The following is a 23,559-nucleotide window of genomic DNA, read 5'->3' as shown; positions in this document are numbered from 1 at the left end:
TGTTCTAGTTTTGTGAGACTGTTTTACCTAGTTGTCTCCTTTTACCACCTTGCAACACATGTCACCGTCTGCAGTGCCTAGTACTGACCTAGAGGTGAAGTCAAAGATAAAAGGCCAGTAAAGAACATAAATGCTTGTTGTACCCAGAAGAGGCAGAGGTGGAATCTACAGCTCGGTAGATTCTCTATTACTTGGTGATATAACCGAGGAATGTACACCTCGTGAGCTGTTTCCCGTCACTCTTCATCCCAGGAATCCCAGTGGACCTGGGTTCAGAAAGGAGAAATGTTGATACCCCAGAGCAGACAGAAATGCAAAGAATTGCTTATTGAGGAGTTCAACAAACATACTGAGTTCCTACTATTTATCAGGCACTTTGGTAGTTGCTAGGGATATGAACTGGGTAAGACTTCGTCTCTGCCCTAGAGAGCCTGGGTTGCAAGCGGTGGTAAGTAGTGACCACAAATCGCAGTTACTGGCGGTAGAATTATTAGCTAAGGTATGATGGGTGAGGGAGTAGTCCAAACAGTTCCCTTTTGTAAATGAGTCGAATGATACAGTAGAAAATGCATTCTAAAGCCTAGGGTCGACTCTAAGTTGGAGTTGCTAAAATGTCTAGAAACAGAACAATCTCAAGAAAGAGTTTAGGCTCAAAGGGGATAAACCTGTTGTCCCCAGGCCAAAATCAAGCAACAGAGATACAAATTGCAGGCTGAATGTTCTCCCAGTGTAACAACTAGAGCGTGGCAAACCCTACCACAAAGCCAGCAACGTGGAACATTAAGTTGAGGGGTCTAGGTACCCATCTTGCTCCAGTCCTTCCCGCGACAGACTTCGGACGAGATGTGAATTTCTCTTCTCCTCTTCCTCTCCTGTGCCCACCGACAGGAAACCTTGCTCTTCTTTAAAGACCTCTCTGCCCTCGCCAATCGCAACCAGGAACTTGGTCCTTGATTCTTCCCAAGGGCTGAAATCTCAGCCATTAACATTAGTGAGAACTAGTCTCTGGCTACACAGCAAAGTCCCTGAATGCCTTTAATGACTCATTTTCTTCAGACTCCGGGTGCGAAACTCATCAGCACCCATTACTCCGTTGGGCTTCTCATGCACCGAGGAGCTAAATTGTTCAGAGCGCTCCAGGCCTGGCGGTCTTCCAGCTTCAGTGGGCTCAGGGTGTGAGCAGCAGACTGGCCTCTTCCCCCAGGGCGCCCACCGGACCTGTCACTCCCTCGCTCCACCACGCTCCGGGCCCGGAGCGCATCTCCGTCCTCCCTCCTCGCCCGCCCCGGCCCCACGGGGCCCTTCTCCCCGGGCGGGCCCAGGCGACGCGTGCAGGACGAGAAAGCAGCCGCTCGCGGGGCGGCGGGATGGCCCAGGCCGGCCGAGAAGCCTCGCGGGCCGGACGCGAGGGGAGCACTGACTGGGGGCCGGATTCCCCGAGGGCCGCCTCGGCCCGCCGGGGGCTCGAGGGCACGCGGAGGCGCAAAGCGAAGGCCACAGGCGGCCACAAGGGGTGAGGCGGCGGGTGGAGAGGGGCCGGGCCCGCGGCCGCGGGGGGGGTGGGGAGGAGCGGAGCGCGCGCCCGCGCGGTGGGCGGGCATCCTGAGGGGCCGCGGAGGGGCGGGCACGCGCCCCGCGGGGGAGGGGCGGGGAGGGGCGGGGGGGAGCGCGGAGGCGGGAGAGGAGGAGGCGGCTTCTCCCGGAGGAGCCGGGCGGACCGCGCCAGAGTCACACTGAGCCTCACGGCGGCAGCAGCGGCGGCGGCGGCGGCAGCAGCAGCAGCGGCAGCAGCAGCAACAGGCGGCGGGCCCGGCTCGGGGGCGGAGGCGGCGGAGGGGCGGGGAGCGCGAGGAGGAGCGACGCGGCCCGCGCCGCCGCCTCTTCCCGCCGCATGGACGAGCACCTCAGCCTGCTGCGCTCACCGCCGCCGCCCTCCGCCCGCCACCGCGCCCACCCTCCCCAGAGCCCCGCGAGCGGCGGCGGCGGCGGCGGCGCCCACACCCTGGTGAACCCCGGCTACGCCGAGCCCGCCGCAGGCCCCGCGCTGCCGCCCGACATGACGGTGGTGCCCGGGGACCACCTGCTGGAGCCGGAGGCGGCCGACGGCGGCGGGGGCCCGCCGCAGGGCGGCTGCGGCGGCGGCGGAGGCTGCGACCGCGACCGCTACGAGCCGCTGCCGCCCGCGCTGCCGGCCGCCGGCGAGCAGGACTGCTGCGGGGAGCGCGTGGTGATCAACATCTCCGGGCTGCGCTTCGAGACGCAGCTCAAGACCCTCTGCCAGTTCCCGGAGACGCTGCTGGGCGACCCCAAGCGGCGCATGAGGTACTTCGACCCGCTCCGCAACGAGTACTTCTTCGACCGCAACCGGCCCAGCTTCGACGCCATCCTCTACTACTACCAGTCGGGCGGCCGCATCCGCCGGCCGGTCAACGTGCCCATCGACATCTTCTCCGAGGAGATCCGCTTCTACCAGCTGGGCGAGGAGGCCATGGAGAAGTTCCGCGAGGACGAGGGCTTCCTGCGGGAGGAGGAGCGGCCCCTGCCCCGCCACGACTTCCAGCGCCAGGTGTGGCTGCTCTTCGAGTACCCGGAGAGCTCCGGGCCGGCGCGGGGCATCGCCATCGTGTCCGTGCTCGTCATCCTCATCTCCATTGTCATCTTCTGCCTGGAGACGCTGCCCGAGTTCCGCGACGAGAAGGACTACCCCGCCGCGTCGTCGCAGGAGCAGTTCGAGGCGGCCGGCAACAGCACGTCGGGGGCGTCCGCCGGAGCCTCCAGCTTCTCGGATCCTTTCTTCGTGGTGGAGACTCTGTGCATCATCTGGTTCTCCTTTGAGCTGCTGGTGCGGTTCTTCGCTTGCCCCAGCAAAGCCACCTTCTCGCGAAACATCATGAACCTGATAGACATCGTGGCCATCATCCCTTATTTCATCACTCTGGGCACCGAGCTGGCTGAGCGACAGGGCAATGGACAGCAAGCCATGTCCCTGGCCATCCTGAGGGTCATCCGGCTGGTGCGCGTCTTCCGCATCTTCAAGCTCTCCAGGCACTCCAAGGGGCTGCAGATCCTGGGCCAGACGCTGAAGGCTTCCATGCGGGAGTTGGGCTTGCTCATCTTTTTCCTCTTCATCGGGGTCATCCTTTTCTCCAGCGCGGTCTACTTTGCCGAGGCAGACGACCCCACTTCAGGTTTTAGCAGTATCCCGGATGCCTTCTGGTGGGCAGTGGTAACCATGACAACAGTAGGTTACGGTGACATGCACCCGGTGACCATAGGGGGCAAGATTGTGGGGTCGCTCTGTGCCATCGCTGGTGTCTTGACCATTGCTTTGCCAGTCCCTGTGATTGTTTCCAACTTCAACTACTTCTACCACCGGGAGACAGAAGGGGAAGAACAAGCCCAGTACATGCACGTGGGAAGTTGCCAGCACCTCTCCTCATCGGCGGAGGAGCTCCGAAAAGCAAGGAGTAACTCGACTCTGAGTAAGTCGGAGTATATGGTGATCGAAGAGGGGGGCATGAACCATAGCGCTTTCCCCCAGACCCCTTTCAAAACGGGCAATTCCACTGCCACCTGCACCACGAACAATAATCCCAACTCCTGTGTCAACATCAAAAAGATATTTACTGACGTTTAATATATGATACAAGTGACATGCTGTGCTCAGTATTGTGTGGAACGTGCCCCCTTGGTCTGTGTATGCCCTTGTTTTATACATTTCCAGACCATTCATCAAGGAAAGGACATGAAGAAGTGGAAAGCACACTTCATTTTCCCCTCTCCCTACTGCTTCATACTGAAACAGGTGTCTGTTTTGCAAGTGGGCTGCATTCTCTCAGCTCTCCATTGTTTTCTCCCCCTCTCTCTAATATTGCAAAGAACAAACTTACTTTAAACTTGATTTCTAGTACACACCCTCTAAAACAAACAAACAAACCAAAAGCAGCTGTACATCCTGGGAGGAAATGAAATTAAACAACAGTTAGAGTAACCGCGTAACCTCAGAATTAAAAGACACTTGTTTCTTTACTAAGTAAAGCTGGCACGTACTTAAAGGATGCTTCAGTGTGATGGACTGTCCAACATTATTGAGTATTTAGTTCAATTGCCTATGCTGTGGATGTGTAGATGAGAAGTCTGATTAGAAAAATGACTTGTAAACCCACCGTGAGTTTCTTTGGTTTTTGACTGGGATTTCTTCTATTCGGAACCCCTCCCGGAATTTTAAAGATATATACAACTTTGAAGGAAGGGAAATTCCTGAGATGTCCTGATCTGACTAATCGGTTGCAACTCTTTGGGGCTTGTTGAGCATTTCGAAAGGGGTAGACTAACAGATTCCTCTGAACTTCTGTGTGTGTGTTCCAAGCAACATCTACCAAAGTGTAGAAACAGATGTTTTCAGCGCTGCTGAGAGAAACAAACAAAATTCCTAACGCGTCTGCGAGATAAGCTTCTGCGGTATCACAAGAAGATTAAAGTGGCAGACACTCCTTCCAGCGGAAGTTACTAATTCGGACCTGACTGATGCAGTTCCCATAGCAACCCATGTTTCCTGGGAAACCCGAAAAAGGTTGTCATGGCATCTCTTGCTCTGTAGCCCCACCCCCTAGCCCCTGCCGTTTCCACAGTAACCTTTCCAGATGGTTCCTACTTACAGGATGTCGGAAGGAAAACCACTGTTTGAATAAACCGCACAAATAAAGTTATGTCTGAGAATCTGAGGGTGGTGAAATGAATCACAAAATGCGTTATTTTTTTACTACAGAAAATCATTGATATCATCTCATAATGATTGAATCGAGAAGGAAAATATTGCCTTTGGAATGTTAGATATACACCACAATGAGGCATGATTTGAATTCAATGCCAACAATTAGGCAATAATTTAAAGGGATGTTGTTTTCTTCCTCCAGGAAGTTTCAAGCCCACAGATGAAATTTAAAAGCAAATGTAAAAGCGTTCTGTACATAAGCATATGAAAGATCTAATCAGTGTACCTGAAACCTTACTGCAAGGGACCTTGAGACTTCCTCTTAAAAAAAACAAAACAAACAAAAAAAAAAAACTCCAGATCCCACAAGAGCACTTGAAAAGCTAAGTAAACTTTAAAAATATAAAGAATGCACGCTTCTTAACTGAGGGAATTGCAGACAATCAATAAAAAAAGACGATGGGAAGTAACCAAATCTTGGGGAAATACCTGCAAGTTTCAGCCACACACCAGGGTTGCCAGAAGACACACAGAGAATCAGGTGAGCACTGTGGGGGTACTGAGAGCTCTCCCTCTTTGTACAGGGAACCAGGGAGATGCTGTTCCTGTTTGGGTTGGTGCTACTTGCAAACCCAGTAGTTTCATATTAATTACGTGCAAGTGCCTTTTAATGATCAGTTACATCTTTTCCATTTGATTTCCCTTTTGTTAACTGTCCTTTGGTTTTTGTTGTTTATGGCAAATGGATAGCACGGGGGAAGTCATTGCTCTATAGAATAACCTTCACCCAAACTGAAATGAAAATGATTCCATTCCTTCTACTAACCCTCTTGGCTACTGCACAACCTGTTTCCCCTTAAAAAAAGGATAACAGGCAGAACCTACTGCTGTTGGATTATTGGCCCAATTTTAACTTACACAATTAGTCATACGCAGCAGTACGGTTCTTTTCAATAAAAAGTGGTTAAGGTTACAATGTGGGTAACAAATGTATTTAATGTCTTTTAACAAAACCATTTTAGTTTATATACATTATATGTATTATATGTTATACATTGTCCACAAGTATACGTTGTCCACAATTGTTTCTTGATATTGATAGGGTATGACTAACTATTCTATCTTAGAGTAAATTAGAGTAACCCTGAGTCTAAAACTCATATTTTCAGGTAGTCAGAAGCCTACTTACTTTATTGTTTGTGTATTTAAGACAGTGAAAAAGAATGAAGACTATATGAGGGGGAAGAGGAAGGAACAGACAAATAATAGAGGCAGGAAAAGTATATACATGTTCATTGCTTTCTCTGTACGTGCATGCAAATAGGACTCCTTTATCTAGTTTCCTTTGCTACTTGTTAGAGTTGCTTTCACCACTGATCTACCTTTTGATCAAACTCTTGGTGTTCTTAATGACCAGACATTCTTTTTGTGACCCATTTTGGTGGTAAACTGTTAGACACACTATAGTAATAACGTAAGAATAATTTTTGTGTCTGTTCTTAAAAGATCTGGACATGAAGATGAACAAAGTGCAGTGACCCTTTATTCATTTTTTTATTTGAAAATATAGAAACCTTGCTTTGTTCTGTGAGTAAATTATGGTTGTACCATAATTTTCAGAATTGTATGATTATTAACAGTAATATGAAGAAGACCTTTTTCTTCAATCCAGAGAAATAATGGCTTTTTGAATCATAACTTTGGCATAGTATAATTATGTTCTAGTTGCCAAACTAAAAGCTCCTTAAAAGGTATAGGTTCTGTATCTTGACAAAGTTTTGGATACTAGTGTCTACCACAAAATGTAGCACTTTCTATGTATTCAGTACATATTTGACGAGTGAATGGCTCTAATCTTACATTAATGTTATTTTAAGGTTTTTAATGAAGTGATTTAAAGCATAAGCTCTGCAGTCAGACTGCCAGGGTTTGAATCCTGACTATGCTGTGTGACACTGAGCAAATTACTTAACCTCTCTGTGCTTCAGTTTCCTTATTTGTAAACTGAGGATAAGAAATGGTACCTCGTAGAATTGTGAATATTAAATGTTGATACAGGCATGATACTTAGAAAAAAATAATTGCATGGTATGCAGCAGAGATTTTGCCAAGAGATTACGTTATTATTGTGATTCTTACTTACAAGCATTGTATAATTACTACTGAGGTTTGCAAATGATATGACATACATAAATAATCAGTGTCTTCCTATTTACTTTCTGTGTAACAATAGTAATTACCATTTAATTACCATGTCCTGGATACTCTCAATTCTGCAAGGTAAGTGGTATTCACCCCACTCTAGGATGGGAAAAACTAGATGGCTATGGTTAAGTGATTTCCCAAAGACTTCCCAGCTAGCAAGAAACCCAGCTATGATTAAAGCCAGGTCCTTCTGGCCCCCAAACCCATGTTCCTTTTATTAGGTGACTTGAAAGAGATTGAGAAAATAAATTTCTTATGCTTTTAGGTTTGACTTCAGCCCATGTTACTAATTAATGAATTTCTGCAAAGAATATATCTCCAGAAACCTATTTTATGCAGTATATTGAAAATTAACCCTTTCTAAACATCAGATACTTTTAACCATAGGGATCAAGTATCAGGTATTTAAATTGAACAAAGAGATTGACTTTTCTAGTAATAAAAGATCACTTTCTTATATTATTGATTTGTCTGGATTTAATATTATACTCAGAAAGTATAATTAGTCATAGTAGTGATACCTGCTAGGGCAATAGATATTTTTCAGTTTTAAGATTAATTTTCTATTTTCATGTGCTTTAATCTACAATCGATAGTACTATGCAAATTGTTATTTTTTCCATCTCCTCATATTTTGCCTAGGTTACTGAAGAACGATGGCAGCAAGTAGTATAAATATTTTGACTCTCTCTTATTGAGAAAGGAGAAATTACTTAGAACAAAAGGATTGAAAGCACAAGGAGATTGCCAGCTCATTGAAATTTGTGACATGATTGCCTTACCTAATAACTCCATGGATCTTTAAGAGCATCTGTGCTCAAAGAAACAATAGAATATAATTTTGGCCCACATAATAGCTGTAGCCCCTTCTCTAAGGTCCTAAATCATTTAGAAAATGAAAATGGATAGTGATTTGGGCTTACAGCAAAATGCAAATGAGTCTAAGTCCACATATATCAGTCAGCTTTGCCAAACCACAGGCTTCACTGTTGAGCTCAGTGCACGTCTTAGATGTTGAAAAGTATACATACGTCTGTGTGTACAAAAGATTCATGAGAGGAGGTGTGACTGGAACAGGGCACATCCATCAACACCCTGGGAAAAATGTACATACCCCACAGCTGGTGAATCCAGAGATGAAAATAACAGCATTGCTATTTATTTCCTTTATGGTGCTTTTAAGCTGATATTATACCAAACTTTAGTGCCCACCAAGTATTATAACAAACAGCTACAGATATGAGGAGGCGTTCTATCAGTTATTTCTGAATTTTGAAATAAAACTTCTGGGATTGAAATTTTAAATGCAGAGTATGAAGCAATTTAAAGTTATGGTTTGTTTATATGAAACTGGTGTTTACCTCTTTGGCATAAAATGTACTCAAGCAACTGCTTGGGCGATCGTATCTAAATTCAATATAAAATACCAATCATCTATTCCTTTGAGAACCATAACTATAACTCAATGACTTCTATACACTTAAAACTTCAACATTTTCTATAGCAGTTCCAAGTCCTTCCCACTTCTCAGCTGTGACTAACCCCTCCCACTAAGAAATGCAGAGAAGTACACCTGCCCCTCCCCCATCAATTCGAAGACTTATGGAAACACTGTGGGATAGATGTGAGGAGCACAAGAATGAGACAGAGGATATTTAGGGATTGCATTTTAGGGTGGGGCTTTTTTTTCCTTTTTCTTTTTCTTTTTCTTTTCTTTTTTTTTTTTAATTATTTCACCTTTTGAATGGAGGGTAAGACTGTTGCTTTGGTGCTACTAATTTTCTGTATTTTGTTTTATATATATTAATGAAGTCACTGAAGTCACTTGTTTTCTATAACTTGCAGGGAGTACTTGAAAACCTTCGAGAGAGGGCAAATCAGAAAAGGCAGGAAGAAGGGAGGGGAAGCCATGCAGAGCCCAAACCCTGGGCTATCATGACTCAGCTCCTAACCTCCTGCCAGAAAATGACCATTGCTATAGAGTACATGATAATAATATTCTTTATATACTCACATCCACCTTGCAAATTTCATTTAAGCGATTCAGAGAGGTCAGGAAGTTCTCAAATATCTGTCTTCGTCTTCAGTGATGCTGCAAACTAATTTTGTCTTCAGAACTGTAAAGAAAAAACGTTTTACAGAGAAACGTTTTTGTGGTTTTCCTCTTTTTCCCCCCTTTTTTGTACTGGATGTGTTTTTCCTTGCGTTTCAAATTTTGCACCATAAACCATCAAATACATTAAAGAGGAGATCTGGAAAAGAGGCTCCATCATTTCCTTGGGAGCCATTTTATTATTGCTGCAACCTAAAGCATGCAGAATAGGAGCTCTAGCCTGAAAAGTAAATCCTGGGATCCTGGTTGTGAGAAAGATGGCATTTAAATGCACGAAAAATGATGTTTCATCATGTCTGGAGAACGTTATGAATAAATATGGGCATGCAGGGCTCTGACTCTGCAGATCATGCCCCCAGCATGGAGGTTGGGAGTGGAGAAGAGCTTTTTCTTTTTCAGTGAGTCCCCAGCCTCACCCTTACCCCTTCCATCAGAGCACAAAGGCTCTTGGGAATCTCTTTTGAGATTCCCGCTAAATTTCTAGAATGAAAGCTAGCATTGCACTTGTGTGTTACATGTCAGTCAGCATTGGTTTTGTTGTCAAGTTTATTTTAAACTCCTGTTCTTTATGGAAATTCTCTCTGAAACCTAAAGTTCTTATTTTTATACACTTAAACATGTTCCTTAAATTAAACGTATGATTTAATTTGGAAAAGAATCCAGTAAGGGTAATTTGTTATACACACACACACACACACACACACACACACACACACACCCCTCACCTGTTATTTTCTGTCCTAAGATATATTTGCTTTCTGTCCAGAGATCTAAACCATATAAAATGGGTGAATTTCCAAAATACTGGTTTTCATTCATATGTGCTGCAGAGACATTTACAAAGCATTTTTATTTTTTTATAGCCTTGCTTAAGAGGCAGATTTTTTGCCTAGTGTTCTCAATGTGTTTATTAACGTAATAGTAGATTCATATAAGTAAATACATTCAGTCTGTCACTGAGTTTAATCATTTCACTTCCTAAATACCCCTAAAAATAATCTACTTTTCTGCATCACTGTCACCACCACTTTAATCCACACTACTCTCCTCTCTATCCTGGGTAAGTGCCAAGGTCTCTTGACTGGCCTCCTTACATGTCCTGTGGCCAGTCTGACCATTCTCCCCCTGGTAGCCAGAAGAGTCTTTTTGAGACTCAAATCCGATTACATCACCTGCCCCTACTTAGAATTCTTTGAAGGTCTTTTTCTTGTTTTGGGGATAGAGATCCAAAGGTTTCACATAGCTTTCATGGCCACACATGATCTCTCTCAGCCCTGATCTTCATCCACTTATGGGATTAGTTCCCTTTCCCCCTTCATCTATGGGGATCTTTGCAGATGTTCCCACTGCTAGCCCCCTCCTCGCTTTCTTAGCTTCTGTTTTTACTTCAATACTTCCAAGTTATCTCTCATGACTCTGGTTTTATCAATTCCCCATTTAGGGTACCCTTCATCAAGTTTAAGGTCCCTTAAGAACCACCACTATTCTATGTGCCATTAAAAAAAAAGAACTGCCAATTATGAGGGAAGGTACCAGTGATTTTAAGGTACATCCTGATTTCATAGGTTCTCAAATCTGAAAAAGTGTGTCTTAGAATTAATTGAATATACGATGTGTTCTTGACATGGCTGTCATTTTATATTTATTTGTGTTATATGATTAATCTATCTCTTCTATGAGAGCAGGGACTGCATCACTCTTCGTTCATCATGGAATCCCTTACCATTTGCTCCCAAGTCTGCTCCAAACACTTTCACCCCTGTCACTTCTGAAAGTGTACTTTTCAAGGTCATTGGTGACCTCTGATAGCTAAACCCAGCGGTCATTTCTCAGTGCTTGTTTCGTTTGACTCATCAGAAGCCTTTGGCACTGTGGAATACTTCTTTCCTCCTGCAAAGAATTGCTTCATTTGACTTTAGGACCCAACACTGTGTGTTTTTTCACTACGTCTCTTCTCTCTCCTTTTTAATCTCTTTTGCTGGTTCTTTCTCATCTCCCCTGAGTCTTCATGTTTGAGAGCCCCGTGGGCCACAGCTTAGTCCTTAGACTTCTTTCTATATCCCGTCTTACTCTCATAGCTTTAGACTATCTATATGTAAATTTCTCTCCCCCCCCCCCGACCGTTCCCCTGAGCTTCAGATTGCATTTCCAGCTCTCTACTTGACATCTTTACTTAGACATCTGATCTCTCAAACTTAGTATGTCCAAAACTGAGCTTCCCTCTCTTGCACCACCCTTGCCACCAATCCTGTCTCTTGCCCTTTTCCCCCTCTCTGTGACTATAACTTCAATCTTCCCGTTATTCAAGCTAAAAAAATCCTTGGAATTATTGTAGATTCCTCTCTTTCTGTCATACCGCTTTTCCAAGCTATTGGCAAATCCTGTTGGCTCCTCTCTTAAAATGTTTCCGGAGTCTTACTTCTGCAACCACCTATTCTAAGCCATCATTATCTCTCACCTGGATTTTTTTTTTTTAAATTTATTCATTTATTATTTCTGAGAGAAGGAGAGAGCACAGTCAGGGGATGGGCAGAGAGAGAGGGAGACACAGAATCCGAAGCAGGCTCCAGGCTCTGCACTGACAGCATAGAGCCAGACACGGGGCTCGAACTTAGTAACTGCGAGATCATGACCTGAGCTGAAGTCAGACCCTTAACTGACTGAGCCACCCAGGTGCTCCTCACCTGGATTTTTAGAGTACCCTCCTGACTGTACCCCATCCTTCATCCTTTCCCCTGCTGGATTCTGTTCTCAATGTAGCAGCCAGAGAGAACCTTTTAAAACATTTGTCAGATCATGTCACTTCTTGGTGGCAAAACTCCCATCTGGCTTTCCATTTCCCGCAGACTACACACTAAAAGCCCTCACGTGGCCTGCAAGGCCCTACCTTTTCTACCTTGTCTTACCCTTACCCTTCTCACCTCATTTCTGACTCTTCTCCCCTTTGATCCTCTACAGCAGCTGTGCCGGCCTCCTTGCCCTTCCTCAAACACACCAGGCACGCTCCGCCTCGGGTCTTTGTACCACTGTTCCACTGCCTGGAACGTTCTAACATCTGATCTCTGCGTGGCTGGCTCCGTCAGCTCCGTAGCTGTCACTGCCTCAGTGAAGCCTTCCCCAGCCACTCTGTTTAAACTTGCAGCCCCCACAGCACTCTCCTTTAGCCTTTCTCTGCCTTGTATATTCCCTCCTCTAACATACTAGAAATCTTACTTGCTTTTTGTGTATTGTCCATCTTCCTTTCCCTTCCATGAGCATAAGTGACCTTTGTCTTTCGTTGCTACTATATCCCCCAGGATCTGGAATATTGCCTGGAATAAAGTTGGTGCTTAATAAGTCTTTGTTCAAGGAAGGGATGAGAGGAAGGAAATTCCAATTTGAGTGTTTTTAAACTATAAGCAAAATTTTCATGTTGTGGATCTGTGCTTCAGTGTATCACTGTGAGGCTTATACCCCTTATCATGCTTTTTTGTTTTTTTATTTTTTAACATTTATTTTATTTTTGAGAGAGACAGAGGCAGAGCACAAGTGGGGAAGGGGCAGAGAGAGAGAGAGAGAGCGACAGAACTCGAAGCAGGCTCCAGGCTCTGAACTGTCAGCACAGAGCCTGACACGGGGCTTTAACTCACGAACCTCAAGATCATGACCTGAGCTGAAGTCAGACACTTAACTGACTGAGCCACCCAGGCGCCCCCTCACCGTGCTCTTTTGGATAGAATTTCTAATAATTGGTTCACTGGGGAGGGCTTCCATTTGGTAGAACATGCTCCAGCAGGTTTTACCGACAAAGTACTACCCAATTGTGGGGGTAGAGTTCCTTAACATAAATAATTTAAATATAACATTATAAGAGATATCGCTCCTAATCACCATGGCTACCTAGAGTTGGAATGCTTCACAAAGACTGTGTTTCCTACCCTAGCCGGTAATAAAATGCTGTTTATAAATGATACTCAATATATGTCTCAATATATATTTGTTGACTGATTGGCTTACATAGTATAGCAAAAATCAGAACACCTAAGTGATATCTATAGGAACTTACCTATCTAGCCAACATTCTAAGAAACCTTTCTGTAAGTTCACTCTTGCTTTCAGTTAATGGTGAGTCTTAATATATCCATGGGATTTCCATTACTCTGGAAGCTGATTAAATAAGGCATTAGATATTTCATCAGTGAATCACCTTGAAGAATTACATTACTGTAGTTGTGACCTTACTGAGTAAAATAATTGCTTTTACAAAGTAAATTTTGATGTAATTGTCAAGTTATATGGTAGGCTCACAAAAATCGGTTATTTTTTTAAAGGGACTTTTTCATATATGAAAGAGAAGATGGGGACATTGAATCCAAGAACAGTAAGAGCAGATTCTCTGAGTGACTGTTATTTTTTTTAAATGTTTATATTAATTTTTGAGACAGAGACAGAGCATGAGTGGGGGAGGGGCAGAGAGAGAGAGGGAGATACAGAATCCGAAGCTCCAGGCTCTGAGCTCAGCACAGCGCTTGACATGGGGCTGGAACTCACAGACCGGGAGATCATGACCTGAGCCGAAGTCAGACGCTCAACCGACTGAGCCACCCAGGCGCCCCTCAGAGTGACTTTTATAGTGGCAAAACATAGGTCATTTCTAAATAAAATAGGTGAGAGGCACCGGTAGTAGCACATGTTGGTACTGGGAAATTCTTAGAAGCTTTGGCAAACCAAGGTGTGTAGTATGGAATTACTGAGTCTAAATGAAAGCATTGCTGTAAAGGAGTACCGCAGAGTTGAGGTAATAGTATTGTGGGATTTTAGGTAATCTTGTAACAGAGGCACTTCCCTGTGTAGTAGGAAATGGGGACTCTCCAGATATGAATAGAAGGGAACCTTTTCCACACTGCTCCTGGATTTGCTCTCCCTGGATTTCTCAGGCACATCTGACCGGAACTTGACTAGGTGTTGCCTCTGTACCTCTACACGGAACAATTTCCTCACGAAACATGTCCCTAAATTAAAGAAAACTGACGTGTACGCTTCAGATTACATATGGAGACCAACAGAAGACAGAAACTCTGTTTGCCTCCATCACTTTATATAATGAAGCTCACAGAGGACAGAGATCATTCTTTTCTGAGGGCACATTGTCAGGACCTTTTAAAGGAATGACACAAGATAGAGGATTGGAATGAGTAATTTTCATTTCTTATTTTTTCATGTTTTTTTCTGGTTTGAAGAATTATTGTTGATATATATATAGTATATATATATTAACCTAGTGTATATTAACCTGTACAGGTTAATATAATACTAAGTTAATATTATATATTATATTAATATATAATAATTATATAATTATTGTATATTATATATTTATTATATAATTATATATTATATAATTATTATATATTATATAATATTATTTTATATATTGTATAATATTATTATATAATTATTATATTATTTTATATTATATTATATATATTATTACATATAATTATATATTATATATTATTGTATAATATTAACCTAGTATTATATATATATACATATATACATATATATACATATATATACATATATATATGTATGTGTGTATATATATATATATATATATATATATATATATATCCATATATATATTAACCTAGTATGGGTTTTTACTGGATTTTCTATTAAAAGCTGGAATGGCCAAGGTATTAGAAATTATAAACGGCAGCCTCACATACCGTTACATTTTATATTTACCTCATGTATGACTATAGGACAAAAAAAAATTCAGGTATTCACCAACAGATTACCTCTGTAAGAAATTATAATAAAAAGTATGTTAAACAAGAGTGACACTGTCCTGGATTTCAAAAGGTAGTGGGTGGCTAAAAACCACAGACAAAAATAGTTTCTCTAGGGAAGAACTGTGTTTGAATTGCTTTACACCTGTATTCTATAAATCTTTCACCTGCAACCATTTTAACTTATTCTAAAAATCAATTTATTTTACTAGGTCACAATGGGATTTAAGGATATTTATTATTAGCAGACCTAAATATTTCTGTGATTATACCTCACAGCTCATTTTCCCATGACTTTCCAGATTTTTGACAAAGCTCATGTCTTTTTAAAATTTTTTTAATATTTATTTTTGAGAGAGAGAGAGAGCACAAGTTGGGGAGGGGCAGACAGAGACAGAGAGACACAGAATCCAGAGAGGCTCCAGGCTCCAAGCCGGCAGCACAGAGCCGGACGCAGGGCTCAAACTCACAAACCACGAGACCATAACCTGAGCCTAAGTCAGACACTTAACCAACTGAGCCACCCAGGTGCCCCATCAAAGCTCATGTCTTAACACATTAGCAACTCTAATGACTGAGTTTAAACTTTTTTTGCTTGCCAAGATTACATAATTTCCAAGAGGCCAATCAGAGAATTATGCATAATTGAACAAGAAAATTTTCTAGTCCTTTGGCTAAATCATTACCATTTGGTTGGCAGAATTCATAGAGCTTGTTGGTGTGCAGCCAACTCTAAGTTATTTAATAGATGTCAAAGTATAAACACATAAAAACAAAGTTCCCATAAAATAAAATGATTGTAACCCTTTCCTCATGAAATACAAATTAGTAAGGCTAGCAGTTAGGTAAGTTGGGTTTCTGTACCTCTTTTGTTTAGGCCTTGGTGGAGGTATTAATTACTTTTTCACAAGCTTGATAATTATAGAAATTTGACTGTTCTTATCCTCTTTTCTTGCTTCTTTTTTTAAAAAATTTTTTTACATTTATTTTTGAGAGACAGAGAGAGAACACAAGTGGGGAAAGGGCAGAGAGAGAATGAGACACAGAATCCGAAGCAGGCTCCAGGCTCTGAGCTGTCAGCACAGAGCCCAATGCGGAGCTCGAACTCACAAACCATGAGATCATGACTTGAGTCGAAGTCAGATGCCCAACTGACTGAGCCACCCAGGCGCACCTCTTGCTTCTTATGTTAAATCATTTATTTGGTCAAATATCATCAATTATAAGTCACCATTTTCTGTTATACTTCCTTTCCCTGTTTTTGTAGACTTGATTTTGATACCTAAGTAAGCCCTTCAACCCATTTCTTAGCCACTAATGTAAACATGATTAGCATCCAAATATCACTTTGACTTCTTGTTTCTGTTAAATTGCAACTTCCTCCACCCCTACAGTCTATTAGGATGCCGAGCTATACCTTACTTATTTAATAGTCCCAAGAGCCTTGAAGCAGGCACTGACACATGAGGCTTAAAAAAAAAAAAAAAAAAAAAAAAAGGCTGAACCTTTCATATAGAAAGGATGTAAATAGTAGCAAGACAAGACTAGCTTAATAGAACCATCTCAAGATAATGAAAGCTACAGTAGCATTGAGCAGAAACTAGGCACTTAGGAAATGAAATGGATGCCAGATCATTCATGTTACTTGTAATTTCTTGTAATTGGTAGTCATTACTAGCTATTAGACCATTGTAATTTTCAAACGCTCATAATGAAAATTAAGAATACTGTGATGCAAGAGTGTACTCTTGCTATTTGGCCAAAGATTAGTGTCAAGAAGTTCTCTCTTTCATGAAGGATGATCCAGTATAATCCAGGCCAATAAAGAAAACTTTTCATTAAATGATTGCCAAGTACACAGTAGTCATATGATATTGGGTTTTGTGAGTTGATGATTCTTCCACAAAAAGCACATTCAAGTTCCAGATCAACACTGGTAGGCATTTGCCACTGGATATCAGATACCTGCTAAAACCAGGAGTATGTATGGGAAATAATCTTCTCCTTCCCTCCCTCCCGCTGCTACCCTCACTCCTCCACCCCCTTTCCAGAACCCTGAGCATGGGATTTCCATTCACTTTAAAAGAGTTCTCATCTTAGGTTATAACAGTGGGATATACAGCCAGGAAAGAAACAAACCCTTGGAAGTACATTGAGAAAATTAATACATATATTTTCTTTAAAAACAGGCACTCAGAACCTTTCAGATGGTTGTAAAGGTGAAGGTAAATTTTTATGTTGAAAAAGCAAACAATCACATTGGTTTAGACTACATTTCAAAGTGGGTATTAATAAGGATAAAAGGGGGGAAAGGGTGCCTGGGTTAAGCATCCTACTCTTGAACTCTTGATTTTGGCTCAGGTCATGATCTCATGGTCGTGAGATTGAGCCCCCGCCACCCCTACATTGGGCTCTGATCTGGGCACGGAGCCTATTTAAGATTCTCTCTCTCCCTCAGCTTCTTCCTTGCACACACGCTCTCTCTCATAGGTGATATAGATAGATAGATAGATAGATAGATAGATAGATAGATAGATAGATAGATAGATAGATGTAAGGACAAAAAGCTCATAATTTCAGCATACTCTGAAACTTCTTCTAATTTATAAATTAAGTGCTTTTGATAAGTTTAGAAAATTAAATTGGTTGAACTTTTCAGGGTACCTGCAAAAACCCCCAAATTTTGAAAAGTATAATGAATAGAATATTTTATATTGACATAAAGTCTATAATTTTTTAAAAAACTAAATACACAGTAAATTATTGTGTTTACTCTGTCCAACAGATACCTGAAGAGTCCCACATAGAGAACTGTATTGCTGCACAGACCAGTAGGATCCTCATTTTTAAATTGCCTACATCAAGAATGCTGTGTTGGTCCTGTCGCTGATGGGCAGTGATCTGTCTGCCAGTGCATATTTTTGTTTCAGTTGACATTAAATAACATGTCTCTAATAAATGCTTTATATAAAGGAAACAGCTCTAAAGCTGGAGGATTCTCTTCGAATTGTGTGCAATATTAAAGATAGTGATAGATGAAGAAGAACATTCGAAAATATCAAGGGATCATTTCAACCTTTTGACATTTTGGTGAAATTGAATCACTCAAAAACTAGTCAGTACTGCTGATAAAGAAAACCTAAATGTTTGTTTCCAACAAGCCAACTGGTACTGTTTTCTTCTTTCAGTTAATCACTGGACTGTGTTGAATCATGAGATATAGTAATGTTATCTTCTGTGTTCTGGCTTATGTGCAACCTTATTTGTGAAGGCGTGTTTTGTACCAAAGGCTCTCCTACATAGATTGGCCCATTTACACATAAATAAGTGAAATCTACACTGTGCCCAGATGAATGGTGTTCAAGACAGACTGGCCTAAAAGAAATGTGCCTTGCTTGATTCAACATCCTTTTATTTTTTTGACTCAAAATGATAGATTTGCAAATTTGTCTCGTAGGTAGGTTTTAGCTGAGCATAAATTTAAAAGTATGTTAGTACTTATGTTTAAGTTGTCTATTTTAGCTAAAATTTTAATATGTGGTTATAGTTTTCAGCAGTTCATAGATATTATAATCACTCAGTTTAGTTTTCGTATGATGTTTGGTGTGGTGAGACAAAGCACATTCTTAAAGATATAATATTTCATCTAATGTATAGAATTTCCTTCAAAATTGTACCTGTAAAAGGTTTCTTGACTCATCCTCTATTTTTATAAGTTATTCCTTTAGAAATGGAACTTTTTTCAATAAAATAAGCAAAGTTTTAGTTGGAAAAGAGATTTAGGAGGTCATGAAGATGATTTCCCTTTTGGGGACATTTCACTTCTGTGCCATTATTAATGTATTTACTGTGACATTTCAGCAGAATGGTAGCTATTTGTATATTATTTAATAAGCCTTATGGAAAGTCAAACTGTGAACATTTGGTATAATGAAGACTTTTTTTCACTTTCATATTTTATTTTTGAAACATACCTGAGCAAATGCGTAAATAACCAATTTCCTGTTACTCAAATGCATAGCGACGCTGTTCTAATAAGAGTGCTTGTAGAATTTTAATGATATCAAAATATTTCAGTAGCAAAGCCAAGATTATAATACTTTTTGATGCCATGTAAAAGGAAATACAGGTAAGGAGTTTCATTGTTAATATCTAAGAATCGATAACTAAACAATCTTATACCTGTTAGCAGCAAAGGATGTAGGAGATAAAATCCAGGTAATTTTCTTTGAGTCAATGCCTACAATGAATTTTGCACAATCTGCTGATAATTCTTCTGTGGTCAAAATTTTGAGACCAGATCACTCTCGGGAAAAGTGAAGTAAGTGACTGATAAGTATCTCAGATTTGAGCTATGTGAACCTCCCAACTGAATGATTTGTAATTAAAGTGAAAACATAGCCAAAGCCACCACCATGTTTTTGTTCTGTTAGCGCACATAGAAGAGACGCTGGCCCAGAGAACTGTCAATCCATTCCAGCCACCTAATACTCATAACTGATGTTCACAGACTTGTCAGCAGTTAAAGTAATTCACATCAACTATTGGGATGATTGAAACAAACCAATTAAATGTCCTATAAGGGGTTTTAGACATTCACATGTTTTAGTAAGGATCGGTAGGCATTACAAAAATAGACACAGGTACTACCTTCAGGAAACACCAATGACACAACTTTAAGTATTATGTATACTTAATATCATATCTGCATTATTATTACAGGCCACGGTTTCAAATAAAGACAAAACCTGGACTTTGAGATAAAAGCACAGAACGGCACCAGATGAGTAAACTGTCATATCTGATATGGTTCACCAAATGTGTAGTAAAAATACAGTATTGATGTAGATATCATGAGACCAGAGTTCTTACCCACTTTCTACCTGTGGGACCCTAGATAAGTCACTTACTGTTGCTAGACTACAGTTTCCTAAATTGCAAGGTGGTTGTGCTGGGTTAAATAATCCCCAAAGCCCATTCTCAGCCCCCAAATCCTCATTTATACACATTTGAAAAGTCTTTGAAGAATACTTAAAGTACTCAGATTTTTCTTACACATCTCCAAAGGAAAGAGTAAATTGAAATAAGATTTAAACCTTTAAAGTGTCATAAATATACCATTCTTCAAATTGATTGTGAGAAGAGGAAATGGGATGTTTTTTCTCCTCTAAGAATTGTCACTGGCCTACAATGGGATCATGAAAATGTAGAAAACCCACTGTGCAGAATGGAAACAGATTAATGAAATAGCTGCAAAGGAAGAGGAGGTTATTTGTTCAATTTAATTAGAACTTAATGTGATTTGAAATTACATATGAAATGCTAAAAACAGTTCCAGAGCTGTACTGCACACTCAACATTATAATCCTGGACTAGAAAGTGGGAAAAGGTTGGAAGGATGGGGATGTTTGCCTTATGATCTCTTGATTTTTTTTCCCCCACAAGAAGCAGTTTGGTAGAGCTTAAGCAAGTGTCTTTGCTTTAGTGCTGGCTCTGCTAATAATTTATGTGCCCTAGGAAAGTCCCTTTGACTTCTCTGAGCCCTAGTTTCTTTATCCGTGCAATGAAGACTTTAAATTTAGTAATAATCTGTACGTTTCTTTATATCTTTGAAAATTCTATAATGTTTCCAGAATATTCTGATATGCACATACATGTTGCTCCTCTCCAGGCACTAAGATGCCACAGATCTCTGTTCATATGACTGAACAGACTACAAATCCAAACGTTCATATTTCTAATTGACCTCAGCAAGACATTAAAAAATGTAACTTTTAATTTGGACCATGGCTTAACTATTATGACTTATCATTTCATCCTTGAATGGTGGGTTAGTTACTATATAAACAAAGTTTCTGTGCAAGTGAATCTTCCGTTTAAATCTTTGTAGTTTAATAAACACTTAGCAAACCAGAATTAAATATATTATGCTTGCCAGTGAACTGTAGCTGATTGCAAGGTGCGTTTTTGTCACATTAAAAAGGTAACGCCGTTTTTGGTCCCAGAATTCAAATGACTATAATTTGAAATAATATTCACAAAATGTTGTAAACTTTTGTGAATACAAAAGAGGCCTGATGGAGCCATGTTGTAATTAGTTTTGCTCAGGAGTGAGAAACGAAATTCAGGGATAACCCAAACGCTTCTGTTTGGCTTTTGTGGACAGTTGGAAAAAGAAGGGTTATAGCTTTTGTACAACATAGATAAGAGATAATTATACCCATTGAAAACCAAGAGTATATTCTGGTTGCTGGTTTTATGGTAGAAAGAGATTAGGATAGAAAGATGCTAAAATATGGACACTAGGGAAATTGTTAAAATGATAGCAGTCCATTTGAATAATCCAGAAATATTTTGTCATAACGAGATTATTTGTCCAGAGGTTTAGTCTTATATCCTTCCATTCAGAAAAGGGGGCAGTTTTTAAAGGCCTCTATCACAATAGGAAATGTATATTTTGACTAGCGGAGCAATTCATTAAAACATTTAATCTGATAATTTTTGGTCTTGTGAATCTGAATTTTCACTTAGGTGTAATTGAGTCTCTTATATATTCGTGTTAGTGATATTTGTGAAAAGTAACTTTATCCATTTTTTTTAAAGTTGACGAAATTTGCTCAATGGTGATTCTATCAAATTGTGTTCATATTGTATCTTGCAACAATTTGTGAATTGACCATACCGAAACAAACCATAGTAGTATCTCTTCTGGTGAATTGTATCCATGGTGTGATCTCTTAATGCTGGGTTTGGGGCGGGAAGGTTAAGTATTTAGTTGACTTAAAACTAATTGTCAAAGTGTTTTTAAAACTGTAGGACTATAAACCAAATAGGAATATACTCTTCTTTTGTTCAGTGTAGACCATTTTTGGAACTACCCCATACAATGGCATAATTTGGGGTAAAAAGTTCCTCTATATGTATACAAGGGAAAGCAAACAGTGTATATAGTATTTCCATGTAGTATGTTAAATGTAATAATAACAATAATCCATTTCTGAAATCGTATACAGATAGTAATTATGCAGACATCCAAATACGATTTTTTCATAGCAACGTCTAACATTTGTTTATCTCATACTTTGCAAAGATCATTCACATCTTATTTAATCTTTAAAATATCCATATGAAGTAATAATAGCATCTGAAGTTTAGAGATTAACCAACCAGTGGAAAGATCAAGTGACTTGTTCAAGACCATATGGCCATCAAATGGCTCCAAATCTCATTTTCTTTACACTGTTCTCCCTTATGTTATTTTGCCATTAGCTGTAAAACTGTAGCTGAAATCTAATTCTACATGATATGTTGGGAAATTTCAGAGTTGGAGAACGAGGCATTTTTTGCTATTAACAGACCTTGTTAGATACTTCCAAAAGAGAGTCCTCCCACAGGGTGATAGCCAAACATTTTCCATCTAGAACATAATTAAGTCCACCAACCCTGATCATAGACACCAAATCCACGTGTTGTCATAATGTTAGACAGACAAGTTATCTTCTTCCCTAGCTTTCTAATTTCCTTTTTAAAAAAAAAAAAAAAAGTCTACCATAGTAACTGACTTCTGAACAGTTGAAAGAAGCAATAACCCAAGAAATGGCCAACATTCTGATTCAGAGAAAACGTACCGTCAGACCAACCACTGTAACCAATTTTCAGCCCACTGTCTTTCGTCACATGTATGCTGTGATTAGCAGAGGACAGGGAAGGAGGAGAGGATAGAAAAACTGTCTTCATTTTAAGAAAACTCCTTATTCTAACTATTCAAAAAGAATTGGTTATCAAATATTAGACTACAGGATTAATACCTGCAATCTAATACATGTTCAAATACATGGTAAAGTTTATCCCCATATTTAAAAAGTAGGTAATTTCCCTGATAAAATTAAAATCTGATGACTGCTCAGTTTGAATATAGAGAAGATTCATGTTTTAGTTCATGACATAATACAACATTTTTATTTTTTTTTTTTCAACGTTTATTTATTTATTTTTTGGGACAGAGAGAGACAGAGCATGAACGGGGGAGGGGCAGAGAGAGAGGGAGACACAGAATCGGAAACAGGCTCCAGGCTCTGAGCCATCAGCCCAGAGCCTGACGCGGGTCTGGAACTCACGGGCCACGAGATCGTGACCTGGCTGAAGTCGGACGCTTAACCGACTGCGCCACCCAGGCGCCCCTATTCTTTTTTTTTAAACAACAGAGAGACACTGTTAACTGCTTTCCCTTGTAAATCAACAGTCTGTGATACGTTCTGTACTTTTACTCACTAGCAATGCAATGTTACTGTGCATAATTAAGTGGAACATATGCTATACTATATCAGAATTTAAATTTTGCTAACCTTAAATTTAGTTCTCTTTATCAAACAGGTAAGTCAATCAAGTATTATTTTGTATGGAATGAAATAATCATTCTCAAATAATGACGTAGTAACAAATAATGGAATTCTGAATAGAATGTAAAGTCAAAACTTCTTTTCTATATTCGTCTTCCTTTGACATTGAATTGTGTTCACTTATCACTTATTAATGTAAAGTTTAAATAAGTTTTTATGCCGTGTTCTTGGATGTTCTTGTCATAATACATTCGAGCCTTCTGTTAAGTAAATACAGTAAATACCTGTGAGTTGATTATGTGATATTTTTATCTGACCCATTTTTTAAAATTTGTCGTCGTATTTAAAGTATTTTCATGGCAAATGTTATGTGCGGAATTCAATAAAATACCCCCCAAAATCCTGTTACTCATA

The 23,559-nt window shown here is 40.5% G+C and overlaps 1 protein-coding gene across 1 annotated transcript; it reads left to right on the top strand.

The window, feature by feature from the left end:
* Positions 1–1,698: 1,698 nt before the first annotated feature.
* On the top strand, positions 1,699–23,559 carry KCNA3 (potassium voltage-gated channel subfamily A member 3). Its single transcript, XM_015075757.3, has 2 exons — positions 1,699–5,255; positions 17,592–23,559. The coding sequence occupies exon 1, from the start codon at positions 1,892–1,894 to the stop codon at positions 3,635–3,637; it is 1,746 nt and encodes a 581-aa protein (XP_014931243.2). The 5' UTR covers positions 1,699–1,891; the 3' UTR covers positions 3,638–5,255; positions 17,592–23,559.

The sequence above is a fragment of the Acinonyx jubatus genome, chromosome C1 (genome assembly GCF_027475565.1).
Source record: "Acinonyx jubatus isolate Ajub_Pintada_27869175 chromosome C1, VMU_Ajub_asm_v1.0, whole genome shotgun sequence".
NCBI classification, from domain to species: domain Eukaryota; kingdom Metazoa; phylum Chordata; class Mammalia; order Carnivora; family Felidae; genus Acinonyx; species Acinonyx jubatus.
Note: the sequence above shows the minus strand (reverse complement) of the source record. Positions and strands in the feature narration are given on the sequence as shown.